This window comes from Acanthochromis polyacanthus, chromosome 7 (assembly GCF_021347895.1).
Source record: "Acanthochromis polyacanthus isolate Apoly-LR-REF ecotype Palm Island chromosome 7, KAUST_Apoly_ChrSc, whole genome shotgun sequence".
Lineage (NCBI taxonomy): Eukaryota > Metazoa > Chordata > Actinopteri > Pomacentridae > Acanthochromis > Acanthochromis polyacanthus.
Genome location: NC_067119.1, coordinates 15,809,751 through 15,827,704, shown reverse-complemented (window position 1 = coordinate 15,827,704; position 17,954 = coordinate 15,809,751). Strand labels below are relative to the sequence as shown.

General features: G+C 40.6%; 1 protein-coding gene across 3 annotated transcripts; it reads left to right on the top strand.

Moving 5' to 3' along the window:
- The first annotated feature begins 1,386 nt into the window (after positions 1-1,386).
- ercc6l2 (excision repair cross-complementation group 6-like 2) lies at positions 1,387-17,490 on the top strand. Of its 3 annotated transcripts, XM_022199972.2 has the most exons (20): positions 1,387-1,694; positions 2,089-2,510; positions 2,625-2,741; positions 2,896-3,089; positions 3,244-3,337; positions 3,556-3,623; positions 3,747-3,954; positions 4,075-4,215; positions 5,565-5,681; positions 5,760-5,879; positions 5,963-6,034; positions 6,756-6,901; positions 7,530-7,625; positions 7,836-7,935; positions 8,356-8,508; positions 9,495-9,578; positions 10,655-11,639; positions 11,726-11,880; positions 12,776-12,933; positions 14,228-17,490. In XM_022199972.2, the coding sequence occupies exons 1-20, from the start codon at positions 1,667-1,669 to the stop codon at positions 15,384-15,386; spliced, it is 4,617 nt and encodes a 1,538-aa protein (XP_022055664.2). In that variant the 5' UTR covers positions 1,387-1,666; the 3' UTR covers positions 15,387-17,490. The 3 variants fall into 3 exon arrangements, with proteins under 3 accessions (XP_022055664.2, XP_051806821.1, XP_022055665.2); XM_051950861.1 differs by lacking the exon at positions 14,228-17,490 and having other exon boundaries at positions 12,776-12,937; XM_022199973.2 differs by lacking the exons at positions 1,387-1,694; positions 2,089-2,510 and having other exon boundaries at positions 2,924-3,089.
- The last annotated feature ends 464 nt before the right edge of the window (positions 17,491-17,954 follow it).

The following is a 17,954-nucleotide window of genomic DNA, read 5'->3' as shown; positions in this document are numbered from 1 at the left end:
CAAGTGTGTGTGAGATCTAGCGCAGTATGTAAACCGTTTGACATCAGTGTTTGGGCTTTCTTTATGAGAACATCTGCGGCAGCTGCCCTATAAATTCCCAGTGTTGAGAAAGCGGGAACAAAAAGTTCCATTTTTGTATGGCAGTGTACCATGGCGAGGAGCAGAGCTAGTCGTGCCTCATCTGGAGCACCAAGGCCAGCGTTTAGGGAAAGTCAAATCAGGGATGGAGAACTGAAACCGTGTTGCTGTGTGTTTACAAGCCTGTTCTGCATAGCAGCAGACAATCATAAACCGACGTTATCGATTACTATCAAACAAACATGCTTATTTTTGTTTTACTGTATTTTTTAAGATCAGGTGTAGGTCAGATGTGTGTGGTATTCTTGTAGCTGGTGAGCAGTCTAGGCTGATATGATGGTGTTTTTGTTGCTTTTATATGAAAATCTCTTCAGTCTCAGTCCTCTGGCAGCATCCGCGCTCTATTCTATTTAAAAGTGTCTGTTTTTAGGTTGTCCGTATAATGACAAATTTATCTTCCATACATTTTATTGCTTTCGGCACAAATGCCAAATTATGTCCTTACAAGGAAGTAATGCATACACTCAGTGACACAAAATACAAAGACTCAGAGTTCAAATGTTATGCTGTGCAGAGCAACCCGGGCAATTGTTGAATTTATTGAGCAAAGATAACTCGCCAATAAACACAGCAGTAAAGCATTGTATAATATGACTAGATAAGTGAAACACCAGGTTTAAAATGAGCAAAAAATTAAAGTGTAAAAGATAGGCTTAAAATAGCATATACATTAAGATACTTCATGTGTTTAGATTCTTGTCCAGCAGGCAAAAAGGCATCTGATCAGCACATTCTGTAGGAAGAGACAAAGACCTTAAATGCATTGTCTTCAGCAGCAAGAAGAAAAAGGACAGGATAAAAACTGAAGAACTGTGCAATTATCCAAGATGCTTGAAACAACCTGCATATTGTACCTTAAAAGCTGTGTATCTAGAAGAGCAAACCAAGGAGAATTTAGTTTTTTCATTTTTTTGCAAATTGTATGTCAAGGGAACAGAATAAAACAAGCCTGATTAGGTGTCAGTATTTCACACTGAGTGCTAATCAAATTTTATTCAAACATTTTTTTGGATTCGACCAAAATTACTGTAATTGTACTGTATTTAGTTTAATGGAAAGTACAGTTTAGATTATGTGGAGCACTTTCAACACAATGTCAAACACAGATGTGAGAAAGAGAAAAAAACACTTAAGTCACAAAATCATCCATTGTTTAAAATAATATCTTCAAATGAATTTTAATTCATGCAGAAGAATTTTTTTGTAAAAAATATTCAAAAGTAATGAAATGTGTCGAAAGTGCGGAGTTGGTGCTGAAAATAGATAAACAATGAGGGAGCTGCAGAGAGCTGCTGCTGGTCCTGCTGTGTCTCTCTCTGTCTTTTCGACACAGAAATGGACTTAAACGGAGGAAAAATTAGGAGCAACTTATTCAGGACGATATGAATTTACATAAATACGCTTTCTGTTCCCGTCCACTGCAGCGTTTTCCTTTCCCGTGTTAGCTAAGCTAATCAAGCTAGCTAACAAGCTGCAGTGACTTTTCCTCTACAGGTTGAAGACCAGTGAAGATATTGAAAGTATCCCGATGGCTTCAACCTCTACAGCTGAAAAAGGTTTGTAAAGCATGTTTTTACTCACTGTTCCACTCTTTCACAGTTTTCTTTTAAAACAGTCACGCTATGTAAAGCAGCTCGCTAATGTTTTGTTTCTCCTTGGCATTATGTCAATTACCTTTCTTTTAGTAAGAAAAGCTATGATTGGATTATCTAATCAGTGGGAACATTTAAAGTATAATGGTGTGTAGAATAAAAGTATTTAATCCCTTTTAATATTTTCTGTAAGGATTTATGGAGATTATTGCTTCCCAATGTCAAATTTTCGCTCTGACTGAGGTAGGGGCTGTTAAACTCCTTGACACAATTAAGCTGTCCATCTGCCTGTGGATAAGAAAGAAACTGTATATTGCAAATCACAATGGATTAATACAGCATCAACTTCATTTCACAGCAACATGGCGTGAAGGTGATAGATGTCTGGCTCCAAACCCAAGAGATGGCACCCTGAGAGAAGCCACTATCCAGAGACTGACCTCCACCTGTCAACATAATGATACAGCCCGGGTGATATTCACTGATCATAATAAAGATGAGGAAGAAAAAGACGAAGAAACCATACCTGTTTTAAAACTTAGGAGACCAGCTTTGAATGATTTCACCCAGGAGAAACCTGTGTTTCCTAGCACTGTCACAGACCCCAGGCTGTGCGTCCCGCTACAGCTGAGTGATGCTGATGAGGATCGAGTTCCCTACACTATCAACAGATACTTGAGGGATTACCAGAGGGAAGGTATCAGGTTCATTTACAACAACTACGCTCGTTCCAGAGGCTGTATACTAGGCGATGACATGGGACTGGGTAAAACTGTGCAGGTACAAAGTTTGATTACCAACTGCAAAATAGTCTTCAGAATTGTTGAAATGCCAGCATTTGTTCTTCACATGGTTTCTCAAGACTCACTTGTGTTTGTTCTCTCTGCCTCATAGGTCATTGGTTTTCTTGCTGCCGTGTTGCACAAAACAGGCACATGGGAGGACGTCAAGAACAACAGGCCCCAGTTTCTGCTGAGTCAGATGCCCTCCAAGCAAAATAATCCTCGCAAAGTGGGTATTAAAATATGAAACTGACATCTGTATCATGAAATACTTTGTCAAGAGAAAGAAGGCATTTTCCCAAATACTAGTTGTATTCGATTAAGTGCAGCAAATAGTGTTGAGGTCATCAGCATGATTTTGGTGTTTGTGTCATATGATCCAGATGTTTCTCATTGTGGCCCCACTGTCAGTGCTTTATAACTGGAAAGATGAACTGGACACATGGGGTCACTTTCTATGTGTGGTGGTCCACGGGCTGAGGAAAGAGGAGGAGCTGACTCGGATCAGGAAAGGACGAGTAGAGATTGCTCTCACCACCTACGAGACTCTTCGCCTCTGTCTGGATCAGTTTAATAAGTAAGAAACATGCTTGTAACACTCAGAATGAAGCAAAAATAAATATTTTTTCTTGATACATTTATGTATTTCTTAAATAAGTCATGAATTGCATGCCTAACTTGTTTTTTTTTTGGTACTCTAGCATTAAAATATACTCGTGCTCTTCCTACAGAATAGACTGGTCTGCTGTGGTTGTGGATGAGGCCCACAAGATAAAAAATCCAAACTCACAGATCACTCAAGCCATGAAGGAGCTGAGATGTAAGGTCAGAGGTTTTGTTTTGCTTGTTGCGTTATTTCAGAAGGCTATTGCTATTGTATAACTAATAATGAGTCTATGAGAGAGAGAGTGCTGATACTGTTTGTCTTCACGCTGGTGAGTCTGAGATATCACCATCATAATGAGCAGCTTTAATAATGGTAAGCTTATGTTTGCACTGGGGCCATATTTTTGATGCTAGTTTTGCACTTACATTTCCATCAGATCAGAATTGGTCTGACTGGAACCATCTTACAGAACAACCTTGAGGAGTTGTGGTGTGTTATGGATTGGTAAGTTAAGACACTTTGATATCAGAAGACATTTGCATGTTTGCAAACACAATTTGGATTTTCAGTTGTTTTTTTTCAGAAAATAGTTATTGCTTGTTTCTATATATTGTTGATTTTCTTTAGGGCTGCACCAGGTTGTCTTGGAAACTTGGGGCATTTCAAGAACAAGTTTTCAGATCCCATTGAGCAAGGGCAGAAGCATAGTGCAACCAAACGTGCCTTAGCTACAGGAAGGAAAACTGTCAAAGCCCTGGTGAGGAAGATTTCTCATTTGTTCTTCAGAAGGACTAAAGCTCTCATCAAAGAACAACTGCCCAAGAAGGATGACCGGGTAAGATGGGATAAATCAAACTAAGTCAGATTTTCTTTCTGGAAGCTCACAATTCACCATCGACATGTGCCATGATAATGAAACTGAGACAAAAGTTTATGCTGTTTTATTTTGTCCTAGGTGGTGTATTGCTCTCTGACAGACTTTCAGCAGACTGTGTATCAGGCAGTGCTGGACACCGAAGATGTGAAGTTACTGCTGAGGTCCTCAGAGAAATGCCATTGTCAAAGTGGACGCACTCGCAGGGGCTGCTGCTATAAGGTTTGTTCATCCCTTTTACCCATCTGTGCCGACGTATGCCTTGTAACCTTTTGATAAAAACTTAAAGCTGCTGTCCGGAGTTTGAATCGCAGCATCTCCCAAAACACTGTTGGTCCCACCCTCCCTCTGATTTCGCCCCTTTATTTGTGCACGCGCGCACTACCTGACAGGAGTGCCCGGAGTGCTGCAGCATCTTGCCTGTTTTGCTGTTTTCCCCTCTTCTACATTTAGTAAATAATAAAGGAATTACGTTAGAATGCTGTATTGAGTCTAACTTGTCCTAATACCAAAATAACATGAATCTGCTAGGACTAACGAGTAAAGTTTCAATATGTGATTACACTCGTGTATCCCTCTCGATGACGTTGTTTATCAAACTTAGTGCATTTACGCGTGTATATGTGTTACATTGTTTATTTATTTCTATCTAGAGTTCAGAATTGCATGACTCCTCTGATGAAGAGTATGTCCCAGACGCCCCAACATCTTCCTCCAGAGGTCGGGCATCTAAACGAAGCCGTCAGGCGGGCTATGGAGGCCGTGGTCGGGGAGCGACGTGAGCACCCCGAGCCAAAAAACGTCCTGCAGTCTCTTGGCCTGACAAGCCGTGGGATTGGTAACTTTTCTGGAAGTTGCTGATCCCTGATACTCTCTCCTCCACAAGCAAAACAAATGTGCGCACGGTTGCGTAGTGCGTAGCTCGCCCACCTCTTGCTTGCTGTGCGCGTAACCGTTGATTGACAGCATGACAAAGCTGAAGCTCGAACTTGATTGGTCGGCAGCGACCGGCGCTTTTTGGAATAACATGGGGGTCTATGAGAGGAAGGCGGAGCTCAGGAATAAATTTTCATATCGCGTTATACTAACTTTATATTATAGTATCAAACTAGACTAACACATTTAAGCTTTGTTAAAAAATGATACATGAATTGACAACAAACGGAAACTCCGGACAGCAGCTTTAACTGTACAGGTTGAGGTACTTTCTACAGATCCACTCTGAAATTTCAGGAAATCTCTGTGATGTAGTTTTTCATTTTGCACATTTTTTTTAAAATGACTTCTATGTGTCAAATCAATGTCAAACGAAATATATTAAATTCTTAGCTGTAGTCTTTGCAGAGATACTTTATATTTTATGGTCTGGATTTCTGTATTTCAGTTTTTATGAAGAATGCGTAACACAAACACATTCAAAACACAGCATTAGAATGTGCTGCACTTAAAAGGTGATTGATCTCTTAAATGCAGAGAGGAATTTATAAATTTTGCTTTTGCATGAAGGTCACGTGTGTGGTTGCAAACAACAGGATTGATCTAGTAGGTAATACAAATTTCTTCTCCTGCAGGCAAATTCTGCAGGTGTTCAAATGAAGCAGCTGTACTTTAGTTACCTCGCCATATTAAGGAAGGTCGCCAACCACACAGCTCTGCTTCAGTCTACTGCAGGCACAAGCAAGAAACAGGTAGAATCATGTAGATTCTAAATTCACATCATGCTCCCCGGATTTGGTTCATCAAAATGACTTCTTTGTTTCTTGTAGGAGAAGTATGTGAGTGCCGTTTGTGCAAAGGTGTTCCAGAAGTTTCCAGACTTTGTTCAGAGATGCAGAAATGAAGCATTTGAAGCCCTGTCAGACCCAATGTACAGTGGAAAAATGAAGGTACAGCACAGACGCAATGGCTCTGTCATTTGCTCGTTACAGGCTGTTTGATTTGATGTCAACATGTTTATCTTTTCTTTTAGGTTTTGCAAAAGCTGCTCAGACATTATCTAAAAAAGAGAGATAAAGTCCTCATTTTTTCTCTCTCGACCAAGGTGAGAGCTGTGTTTGTGTGTGTATCTTGTGTGTTATTGTTCTGTTCTTTGTGTATCAGTGACTTTGCATGTGTGAGTTCAGATTTATATGTTGTTGCCAGAACTGGATGAACAGCAGGTAATAAAGGGATTTTAGATGGTGTCAGAATTTGTTTGTTGCTTGGTTGTAGAGTTTTATACTCACATCAATTCTGTCCTTGAACACAGCAGAGGGTCTGAGTGCACCTTATTAATTGCCCCTGCTGGGAGAGGAGATGACTTGTTTACAGAAAAAATAGTAATTGAGATGGCTTTCTCGTGATGTTTTGTCAGATTAATAGGTATGCCTTGGGATTTCAAAGAAGTGAGAGCAATTAAAGATAATTAGAATCGGCAGAGTGTGAGGGTTACTGTCATATGATGCAGTAGGATAATATTTGTGGCCACTATGAGGTCATATTTTCATGACCTATGCTTTTCTTTTTTCTCAATGATAGAGTTCATACATGGCAAGCCTCAGCGTTACCCGTATAGTATATCTATAAATACACATTCCCAGTATGATCCAGTGGAGATTCTTCTGTGTGGCTTTGTTTGTGCAGCCTCTACGTTTTATCTCTCGTGCCTTGGCAGTTGGTGCTTTCACATAATTGGTTTAGATATCAGCAATGTTAGATTTCACACAATCAATTAATGTTCTTTTAATCTTATTTAAATGTTTAATCTGTATTGAACCTGTCAGCTGCTGGATGTGCTGGAGAGCTACTGCATGGCAGAGGGGCTGGACTTCAGCAGGCTGGACGGATCCACCAAATCCAAACAGAGAGTCCAGATTGTCAAAGACTTCAACAGCTCCACTCACATCAACCTCTGCCTGGTTTCCACCATGTTAGTTGAAAATAGTAAAAGTAATAACAGGGTCATTCCATTTCAGATCATCAAATTTTTACAACACTTTTTGCTTGACCAAGTATTTCATATTATGTGTACTGTATGTTTTGTTTTATAATAATGTGACATGAGGCTACTTGATTGTGCTCGAAGATGGGGCTTTTTGTGACTGCTTCACTTTTTTTTCCCACATTTCAACTCACCCCTAATAAGAGACTATTTGACTTGCAAGGAAAAAAATACCTAAAAATTTCAGGCTTTTATCTTGAATAGGTAATGAGATGTTGTCATTCAAAAATAGCTTTAAATTTGGAGGGATGAAAACACATGCAAGAGCTCCCTGGAAAGTATTTCATATTTCAAGCTAAAATTTCACAGATACTGTTTTGATTTTCTGTCATTTATACTAATAAAAAAAGTCAAGCAAATGACAGATGGTTGAGCAAAAGGCCCCTAATGATGTGAGATGGAATATACCAACAATTAGTAGTGCTTTCTTTTTGTTTAGGTCATAAGTTGTATTTTGGAATGAAAATAGGATTCAGCAATATGGGCTGCATGGAAATGGGTGTTTTTTTTTAGTAAGTAAATAAGTGAGTAGTAACATAAGTGTATCTTCTTTTAGGGCAGGCGGTCTTGGTCTTAATTTTGTAGGTGCCAATGTAGTGGTGCTGTTTGACCCCACCTGGAACCCAGCCAATGACCTACAGGCTATTGACAGGTAGGTTGAGTGCCACCTTACAGCTTTTTGCCATTTTTCACCAGTAGACATCATGCTTTGTAACTGCATTTTGTTGTATCTTTCTTAGCCAAATTGCAGATGTTCTGGCTAATTGTTGCATGCAGTACCCAAAATCAAGATGTAAATAATTTGTGTTATTGTGCCAATGACATGCATGAAGCCTGTATGACTGTTGCTGTGTCTCACCAGGGCGTATCGTATTGGTCAGTGCAGAGATGTGACTGTTCTTCGGCTGATCTCTTTGGGGACTGTAGAAGAGGTTATCTACCTGCGACAAATTTACAAACAGGTACCTCACAAAATGACCGAAGACTCACTGTGACCTCAGCACGATGCTTGCCTGCGTATCTTAATTTTTATATGTATACTTTTATAAAATGTTACATATGCGTATACTAGGATATACAAAGTATTTAATTTAATAATGGTATTAATGAAAGACAAAAATATTCAATGTTGGTTTTCCAGGCCACTTCCTGCAGCACCGTATAATACTAAATGTTGGACAGTCCTTTATTAAAGGACAGTCCAGGTTTTTTGTTTAAAAACAAAAACAAAAAACCTGCCCTTACTGTCAAATTTTACATGCTAGCATTTCTCAGATGTATGAGACGAGGATTTTTATTTTAAACGAAAAAATTAATTTCAATGCCCTATAAAGATTTTTTTTTTATAACTGTATTTCCACACATTCCCTCCTATGTTCCAGCAATTGCAGTCCTCAGTTGTTGGCAAAGAGAGTGCCCGGCGGTATTTTGAGGCAGTGCAGGGGCATGACGTCCATAAGGGGGAACTGTTTGGGCTCAAAAACCTCTTCAGGCTGCAGACCCAAGGGACATGCCTCACCCGCCAGATTCTAGAGGTTAGATAGCCAACACGTCTTTTACAGTTTGATTGATGATGTGTTGTACTGCTTGGACTCACCGTGTCCCACTGACTCATGTCCACAGTCACAAAACAGGGTCTCATAAAACGTAAAATTTGAATGTTTTTTGTAGTCTTTGGATTTTACCCTCATCAGACTATACGGCCATAAGAAAATTGTTATCACTTAACTTTGAGTATTTTTGGTGTCATATACCACATATAAGGCTTGTAGCGCCGTTGTTTCCATTGAATTTCATGACTTTAGCTTCTCTTCTAATAAAGTGTTGTGTTTACATAGACAGGAGGATACTTATTATGACGGTTTTCCAAATGTAATAATATTTCGGACATTGTGCTTTCATGGAGCACGTCTGCTTTTTTATTTGATTTTCTAATATACGTGATAAATACAGTTGTCCTGGTTACCGATACACATATGATATTTAAAAAACACTTGTGATGAACTACAAACTAGCAATTTGACATAATTAATCAGAAATTTGTGTGATTGTTAACCTAACTTTCTCCACTATATTTGCTGGAAACAGATATCCTGTAATTTTTATATTATGAACTTGAATTAGTTAACATGTCAATCCTATTTAACTTTTCATCACTAAAAGACAAAATTGTGTTGTTTATTACCCCTAAAATAATGATGTTTTTGTTTCGTCAATTGGCTGACGGTACAAATGCCTAGATAGTTGTGAGCATTTAGAGAAATCCACCTATGATATATATACAACCGTGCTCAACCTTTCATATTCAGAAGATCATACAAGTTCCTGAAATGAAGCTGTGCTGTTTACATGCATCCATAAGGCAGATACTCATGTCTGTACGGACACACTCAGCGTTACACTTAGTAAAATGAAAATTTGAAAGATCGCAAAGTCCTTTGTTGATAATCAGAATAACACTGAGTTGACGTTGTCAGATGAAATGTTTGTGTTGTGATGAATGTGTGTCTCTTCCTGTCAGCGAGAAGGACAAGTAGAGGCCGGTGTAATGACAACAAGCACAGACAGAGGCAAAGAGAAGGAGGAGGAGACGAAGGGAGTTGGCGTGAGTAGCTCTGCCGTTCTCAGAGACCCAGAACATAGGGCACTCATCTTTCCCATCCCTCACGCCATCTCCTTCCCCAAGCGGCCCCCTCATCCTTCATTCCCATGTGAAAGAGGGTATACCAACCTATCTGTCAGTCAACCAGCCCACGCGGTCTCGTTTAAGCAGACTGCAGCTAGTGTCCTGACAGGGTGAAAATTAGAAACTTTGTACAGCAAACTTCTAAGCGTCCAGGTAGAAACTATTTAGTACTTCTTAAAAGCGTTAAGTATAGTAGATTCTGAGTGAAGTACCACTTATAGACCTTGGCTCACAGAACATATTTTACACTCAATCCTTTGTAATATACTGACACTGAAGGATGAGGTTCTCTTTGTCTCACTTTCTTGCTGATGCTGTTTGAAACAGCTGGATATAATTACTCTCTTGTCCTAATGGAAGGAGCAGACCACACTGAAATCTGCCTTCTACTTTTCAGCTATTTATTTACACAATGATACGCCTTATCATCCTTTTCCCAGCCAGGCCTGCACGACACAGCACACTGTCCTTTTTACAGCACTGCTGCTCCACCGAGACCATTCAGATTCTTAAAAAAATATAGAATACACTGGGGTGCTTTAACACATGCTGAAAGAGACTCGAGGGTTATAAGCACACATGCACACAAGCTCCACAAAAGCTGGGAAAAGTCATCAAGTTCACAAATTTTAGGAAATTACAGTCATTGTTGGTGGCCAATTCAAGCCCCATTCACATACTCTGGGAAATGTTATGGCCTAGTTGTTATGTTCATATTACATCATGATGGAGGGCATATGTCACACTGATGTTTTTCATGATTTATTGTTAGGAAACATCTGTTACGTATTACACAATGAAATCTCACATGGGCTGGTCCACTGAAGATGGTATCAACAAGGGAATGAAGAATTTGTAGCCTTTGTTGCTAAGCTTCTTCATTTACAGTTGTCATGTCTGTTTTGTTCTTGTACTACCTGCACCATTTGTGCCACATTGTTTGCTAGTCTACCTGTAATTTTCTTGTGCTGTTTGTTTCTACTCTTTTACTTAAGGAACCTGGAGGTTCTTCAACTACAATTTGCCCTTTAATAAATGATGAACCAACCAAGGAGAACGGAAGTGCATTGGTAGTTCCCACAGGGGTACTGGACTTTAGCAGTGGGACTGAAGAGGATGAGGACATGGAAGGGCTTAAGAAAAAGGCCTCAAAGACAAGTGCAGAAGATGGCAACAGGAGTGAGAATGCTTCCGATGGCCCTGGTCGAATGAGTCTCCTCCAGCATGGCTTTTCAAGACTCCTTGAAAGGGTCAAACAAAAGCCAGAGTTAGCAGATGGGGACAGCAGTTCAGGTGCTGAAGGGAGCTCTCTTGAAGAAAATGCTGAGGATCAGAAGAGGGAGGATACCTCCAATGGCATCTGCAAGGGCTCCAATACAGGAGATGGTCCTGTCAGTCTTCCTAAACCAGGAGCAACAACCTTTGACACATCCAGCGGTTCAGACAGAAAACCGTTGAAAGAGGGCGATTCTGCTGTGAGAATGAAACAGGGCCTGAACCGGTGGATAAATGAAAAAAATTCAATTGATGAAGAGAGCGATGAAAACTCTTCACCAGACAAAAAGAAAGCTAATAACGTCAAAACGACTATTCCAAAAACACACTGCTTTGAAGGTTACTCAGATGAATCTGAAGATTTGGACTTGGAGGCAAAGATGTGCTCCAAGAAAGATGCTTCAAATTCACATGACAGAGAAAGAGAAAAGCAGAGAGGAAAGCTGGACCGCAGCAAAAAGAAACAAAGTGCAAGTGTAAGGGACAAGGCAAGACTGAAATACTCAGACAACATAGAAACATTCACATCTTCAGAGGATGAAAATACAACTCCACAGAAAGAAAAATCCAGAGCTGAACTGCGAAAACACGGACAAAGAGCTGCAACAGAGAGTCGAGAAGGAAAAACTGTTTCATTTACAAACCTGAAAAGTCACCAATCTCCAGTAACCAAAGACAAGCATGTAACCATTGACAGCGTGCTCGGTGAGATCTGATGTTTATTTTATAATGCTGTGGAGTTTTTAAATGAACTTTATTTCAACAATAATAATGTGCATTTTCGTTTAAAGGCGGCGTACAGGAGGTGGCGTACACCCACTCTAACCAGCGTGTTGTAGGTGGGAGCAAAGCAGAAGAGCTGATCAGTAGAGCTGCTGTACGAGACGTATTTGAACGCAAAATGTACTCGCAGCTTCCAGCCAACGAGCTTCTAGGCACCCAGGAGGTACCCAGTTATTCTTCAGACTTCCACTAACGTTCAACAGTTAGGAGTCACTTGGAAAAGTCCTTATTTTTGAAAAAAAAACAAAACATTTTTTTAATGAAGATAACTTTAAATTAATCAGAAATACAGTCTAGACATTGTTAACGTGGTAAATGACTATTCTAGCTGGAAACGGCTGTTTTTTATTGGAATATCTACATAGGAGTACAGAGGCCCTTTTGCATCAACCATCACTCCTGCGTTCTAATGCTACATTGTGTTAGCTAATCGTGTTGAAAGGCTACTGGGTGATTAGAAAACCCTTATGCAATTATGTTAGCACATGAATAAAAATGTGAGTTTTCATGAAAACATTGAATTTCTCAGGTGACCCCAAACTTTTGAACGGTAGAGTAGAATATTGATATTTTATTGCCACGGTCCCATTCCAGCACTTTACCCCTGTGATGATGACTAGGTGAAGAATCAATTAATGCAAAATTTTAAACAAATAAATTCCTGTCACTTGGAATGTTGTTGAATAGTTTTAGTTTCGTTGATTTCTTAAAGTTTGGGGATTAATTGGACTCTTTGCCATTCCAAATTTGATTAAATAAAAGAAATTACATTTATAAACTTAACTTTCTGCTAAAGCATGTTTGAATGCGGAATTGAGCTTGCCAATACGGTATAAGATGCACATGCTCACTACAAAATTAAAATGGATGTTTGCTGCCTCACTGTAGCTCAGTGGCTATTAACAAGTAGTTGTTTTCACAATATACAGCAGCTATTGCTTGTTCAAAGCTAGCTTCATTGCAATAATCAGTCTTTGTGCCTGAGGCGAAGATAATTCAGCTTGCAGATAAGTTGGTCTCTGCTTCTGTCACACTTCACTCTTGTTTGATTCTACCAGAGTCTATCGGAGAGTGTACCAGACAGTCAGCCCTGCCCTGCCACTGTCAGGCAGCAGAAGCCCCATGTGGATCATCCAGTCACCTTTACCACAAAGAGTGTGCACCATACTGGAAACACCACATTCATCATCGGAGAGACTCCCAAAGCCATACGCAGGTAGTGAAACGTTGCGGAGGTGAGGTAACAGGGAGAGGACAGCTACTGTAATTATGCTGAAAAAAAACAAGCAAAGGGGAACAAATAAGGTAGTAGTATGTGAAAGAAGATGGCATGACCAGATTTACCATGAGAAGAAAAAGAGAGTAAAGGAGAGTACGATAAATATGATGGTAGACATAGCAAATTCTAGATAAGAGAACCTGCGAAAGATGTTTGGTTGGGATAAGAGCTCAAAAGTGGATGAAAGAATGAATTAGTGTCAAAAAGTGTAGTAATGGGGATGGAAGGAAAGAGGAGAGGAATTCCTGGCAGTATAGGGAAGTAGGCCAAAATCCACCACGGATACGGCGTTGAGCGCCCCCACCTGGGTTGCAGTAATTGTGTTTGTGCGTGTGCACATTTAGTGAGAGACCACCTCTGAGCTTTCCCTTCCACCGATTTCCCATCATCGTGCCAAAGATTACCCAGTTATGATCGAGCCCCACAGTGCAGGAGTTTTCCCCTGAACAACCGCAGCTCTCCCGGGACGAACCAAAAATGATCGCCTTAGGACTTCCAAAGCCACACGGATACACACACATCCTAGCAAGCATTTACATTCACATACAGACCCATAATACTCAAATACACAACTCTGTCCTGCTGCATCCCCTCCACCCCCTACCTTCCTTCCAAACACTCGTACACAAACACACAGACACCTCTGTGGCTCCAGTCTCACTCCCAAAGGGGAAGACTGTATCTCTGCCCAGAGGCTCACCAGGGAGTGAAAGTACACACTGGTTATGTTGATATCGCCTCAATTAACCTTGCTATGTAATGATTTAAATCCACATGCGCGTCAGGTTTTACGGCTCTCACTTTTATTTATTGTTTTTCCAGTGAAAGCCACAAATGGTAAGAACACCACCATAATGCAGCCGTACCACCAGTGACTTTGAAGTATTTCTGTCCCCACGTCTGGTTAGACCAACGTTTTAATGACTGCCTAGGAGCTCAGGAAAAACACCTCATACTGCTTTGCTGTCTGGATATGAGCCTGAATATGTAGGGAACTATTCATCTTAGGTTTGGCCTGACAGGCCCGCGGAATATCTGATTATTAGCATAGGCCTTGTGGCTTTTTAAAGACGTTGTTTTATGTGTGATTTAAAGTACCTTACAGTACGCTCACAAGTGCCAAATTCTGGCTTCGTACTTAATGTGCATGTGTGAATGTAGGTTAAACTCTAATTGGATGTGGTTGAATTTTTTTCACACTCTTTTCCATCTTCATGTCTTTTTTCTGTAGGCTGCAGCTGGAGGAAATGGCCGAAAAATTCAAATTTCCCTCAGTCCATCAGTTTGCAGTTGAGATTCTGAGCAGAGACTCAACCCAGAGAGTGGCCTGGCTGCAAGAGTATTACACTTCACTAAACCAGCCTGACCTGGCTAGCACAGTCTCAAACAACTTCCCACAACCTGTTTCAAATGCCACAAAATGCCATACAGGGACCAGAACCCCAAAAAAGGATGTTCCAAAAGCCACCAAAAATGAAAAATACACTCAGAAGAATCCTGGACCCAGTACTAAACCTGACATGCCACAAGCCAGTGTTTCTGTGCTGCAGAAAAGGTCTGGAATCCCACAAGAGGATGTTCGAGAACCCCCCAAAAGGCAAAAGATCTCACAGAAGAATGTGCTAGAACCTCTAAGCGATGTTCCAAGTCCTGAGTCAGAGGAGCAGGAGGAGACTGTCTACAGTGCCAGAGGACACAAGAGGACAAAGAAGGGTAGTGTTTCTAGTTCTGGAGCCTTCAGAGCTGGTGGTGGTCTTGGCGTGGATCTGGCCAGCACCAGTGGTCTGGGGTCTGGGGAGGCTGCTGCTTTCCTGAACCACACAGACAGAGATACCCCTTCTTCTTCGGACTTCAGCCATGGCAGGTCCACCCTGGTGTCCAAACCCACGGCACCAGAAAGGGAGACATTATCTTCAAGAATAACTGAAACTTTACAAGGGCGGAAAGAAAATTCTCAGACCCCTTCTACCTCCAATGATCGCTCCTTCCTAACAGATCTGATAGGAGATACCTCAATCCTTGATGACCTGCTAAAACCCAAATCCAAAAGTGTGCAACACAGAAGCGTCCCAAAAACTCCCCCCACATTGTCGCCATCAGCAAATACAAGTTTTGCCACACCTTCACTATCCAGAAACCCTCCTGATTCAAACTCACACACACAATCTGCACAGCAGGTCAGTACACCAATGGAGGCATCAAAGGGTGGTCGCAAAGACTTCTGGGACATCCTGAATGAGGGCAATGAGGAGAGTATCAACAGATTAACAGACCCAGATGAAATACAGAGAGTTTGCGTCAACACTAACTTTGCTGCTAGCGGTAGGTTTAAGCAGAAGGAGAGCAAGAGTCTCTGGAAAACTAATGAGAGGTTCCTGTGGAAAAAATAATACAGAAGAGACATTACACTGGACCAGAGTTGTTTTAGTTTGTTTGAGTTCAAAAGGATTTTTATTTGTTTTTAATATTTAGCTCAGGCTTTTCTACTTCCATTTTTTTCAACATATTTTACTTGATTATTTAAAATTCCATTTCTGTCTTTTTTTATTAATGTACACTGAGTAAGTGAGTTACTATGAGAATGTTGATTGTTACTTAAATAAACAGGGTGCTAACCACTCTGGAAATGTACTAAATATTCGTGTTTAATGGAAATTTTTACTCATTTTTTCACCCTCACACAACCTCTGATGAAGCCCCGTCATTTGTCATCACACAGGCACCGTTCATATGTTCATATTACAAATTAGCTTGGTCTTCTTATGTGCATATGAAGTAGAGGGTCAGTTTAAATGCTGTTGCCACACTTACTATGACGTTAAATGGGCGATTCAACAGAGAAAGCCAATCCACTGTAGGCGTTAGCCATTATCGTTATTCAATACCGTGGCAGCCACCCCAGAACTCTTGGTGGCCCTGCAGAGATATCACTTAAAACCCCTTAATGGCTGTTATGTCTCTGTCACTCTGCACCCCCTCGTCGCCTCCCACTCCCTGAGAGAGTGTGCATGTAGTGTCGATGGTGTGGTTCCCCCGCGCTGTAATCTGAGCAGCCTGTGGCTCTGCTCAGTTGTGCCTCAAAGGCTGCTCAGAGTGGAAGCTGCTGTGCTATTAGTGAAATAACAATAAGCAGTTGAAGACTTCGTGGAGCTGGGAGAGAAATCATGTCCAATTATATTCATCCAACCACCATCCGCTCGTATTATTACTTGTAGTTTGTCTCAAATTCTGTTATCCAGCCATAGTTATTTTCACAATTTTAAAGAATTTAGAACACTTGCAGCTCAGATTCACAGCTTTGTACAAATATGAAAACCAAGTAAGGCCTTTTTGTGTGCTTGTGAGTGCACAAGAGTGCCGAAACCCACAGCTGTGTTTGACCTGTTTCAGCTGTTGCGCTGAAGTAGATGGAAAGCCTGAAGAAAGCTGCTCTGTGGAAGTGTTGTGTGGTGTTTAGCAAAAATGAGAAAGTGCTGATAGCCATCGATAAACAAGAGAAAGAAAACAACTGTGTGCCTTGACAGAACATGCACGTCGGCAAATGTGTGTGTGTGCGCTTCTGGGTGGTAGAATATGACTGTGCTTGTGGATGCATATATACTGAGGCCACACATCTGTCACACCTGTTCAAGTCATAGACAGGAGAATAAAAAGCCCATTCTCCTCCGAAACCCTTTCCTCTCTGCGTTCCTCTGTCTGTTTCATCCACGACTGAGATTTGCAGATCCCTATCTGTCTTTTTTTGCAGTCATAGTCTGGTTCAGTTGAGATAGCGGAGAGGCTTAGCGTTTTACTGACAATTGAAAGGCTCACCAACTGACTGGAAATGTTTAGCGGCTAATGAAGGCCAGCTAACATGGCCCAGTGACAAACAAAGCCCTCTTATCCCAAATGCTTACTATAGGATTCTACCAAGCATCTGCAGTGAGATGTACAGAGGTGATAAATGACAATGTCTCAAGTCAGCGTGATGATTGCATTTTAATCTATTTACATGCTAAGCAGACTACAAGAAATGCAACTGAAGAGATGATGTGTTTTTCCACTTCTCCCATTAGTTTCTTGTCTCCTTATGTCAAGGGCAGGGTGAGAAGTGTGTTTATCTTTCCTGTAGCTATTACCTGGGTGTTTGTGAGTTCTATTGTATGCTCAACAGTCAGACAGAGCAGCAGAGAGGCGGCTGTGGACCTGTAGGTTTATTTTCAGAGGTCACACTACGACACCTAGTTTGATTTGATTTGTAAAAAGCTGTGAATGAGTTTTGACCTGCGCTGACCTGAGCCTCCAGCCATTTTTGGCTCAGGTTTCCATACATTCACTCTTCTACAGTATGTGTTAGGAATAGCTGCAAACTGTCACCGATTAGTAACTCACTGTTGCACAAATTGCATTAAATAAAGCCCATGACAGTTGAATAGGTTTTACTCTGTAATTTAATTCAATATCTGTGGCTAAATAAACAAACACACAATAAAAATCTTTGGGTATGATTTCCTTCAGGGTTATTTTTTTGAGTTCTATATAAAATCATTTTAGAGTGTTCTTTTATCGCACAGTCCCTGTAAATCACTGCAATTTATCCTTTAGGATTAGATCAAATTAATTTCCTCCTTGTTCTCTGCTTCCTGACTTTACATCATAGGTGAGGATGGTGTATGTGAAGGCTATAGTTTTCCTACTGTTTCTTATCCAGTTGTTTTTGCTGAGCTACACCTTTGTTTCTGTACCTCCTGCAGTCTACGCATATTCTGCATTGCTCAGAAACTGGATCACGTATGCCTTTTAATGCTTTTCAAGAGTCTGACACTCAAAAACCGTGGTTTAATCCCCCAAAACTGTCATCAAATCATTATTTTAATGTTTGTCTTGTTCTATTGCCCTTTCTAACTGAACCCTGTGCAATTTTAAACAGTCGACCAAAGCAAAAATTTAATGAAATCACAAAAATGTATCTAATT

What these genes read in the sequence shown, in the direction of transcription:
- ercc6l2 (XM_022199972.2), top strand. Translation starts at nt 1,667, where the DNA reads ATGGCTTCAACCTCTACAGCTGAAAAAG. An exon ending in GACCTACAGGCTATTGACAG is followed by an intron (nt 7,626 to 7,835) that starts GTAGGTTGAGTG and finishes GTGTCTCACCAG; the next exon opens with GGCGTATCGTATTGGTCAGT. An exon ending in TGCGACAAATTTACAAACAG is followed by an intron (nt 7,936 to 8,355) that starts GTACCTCACAAA and finishes CCTATGTTCCAG; the next exon opens with CAATTGCAGTCCTCAGTTGT.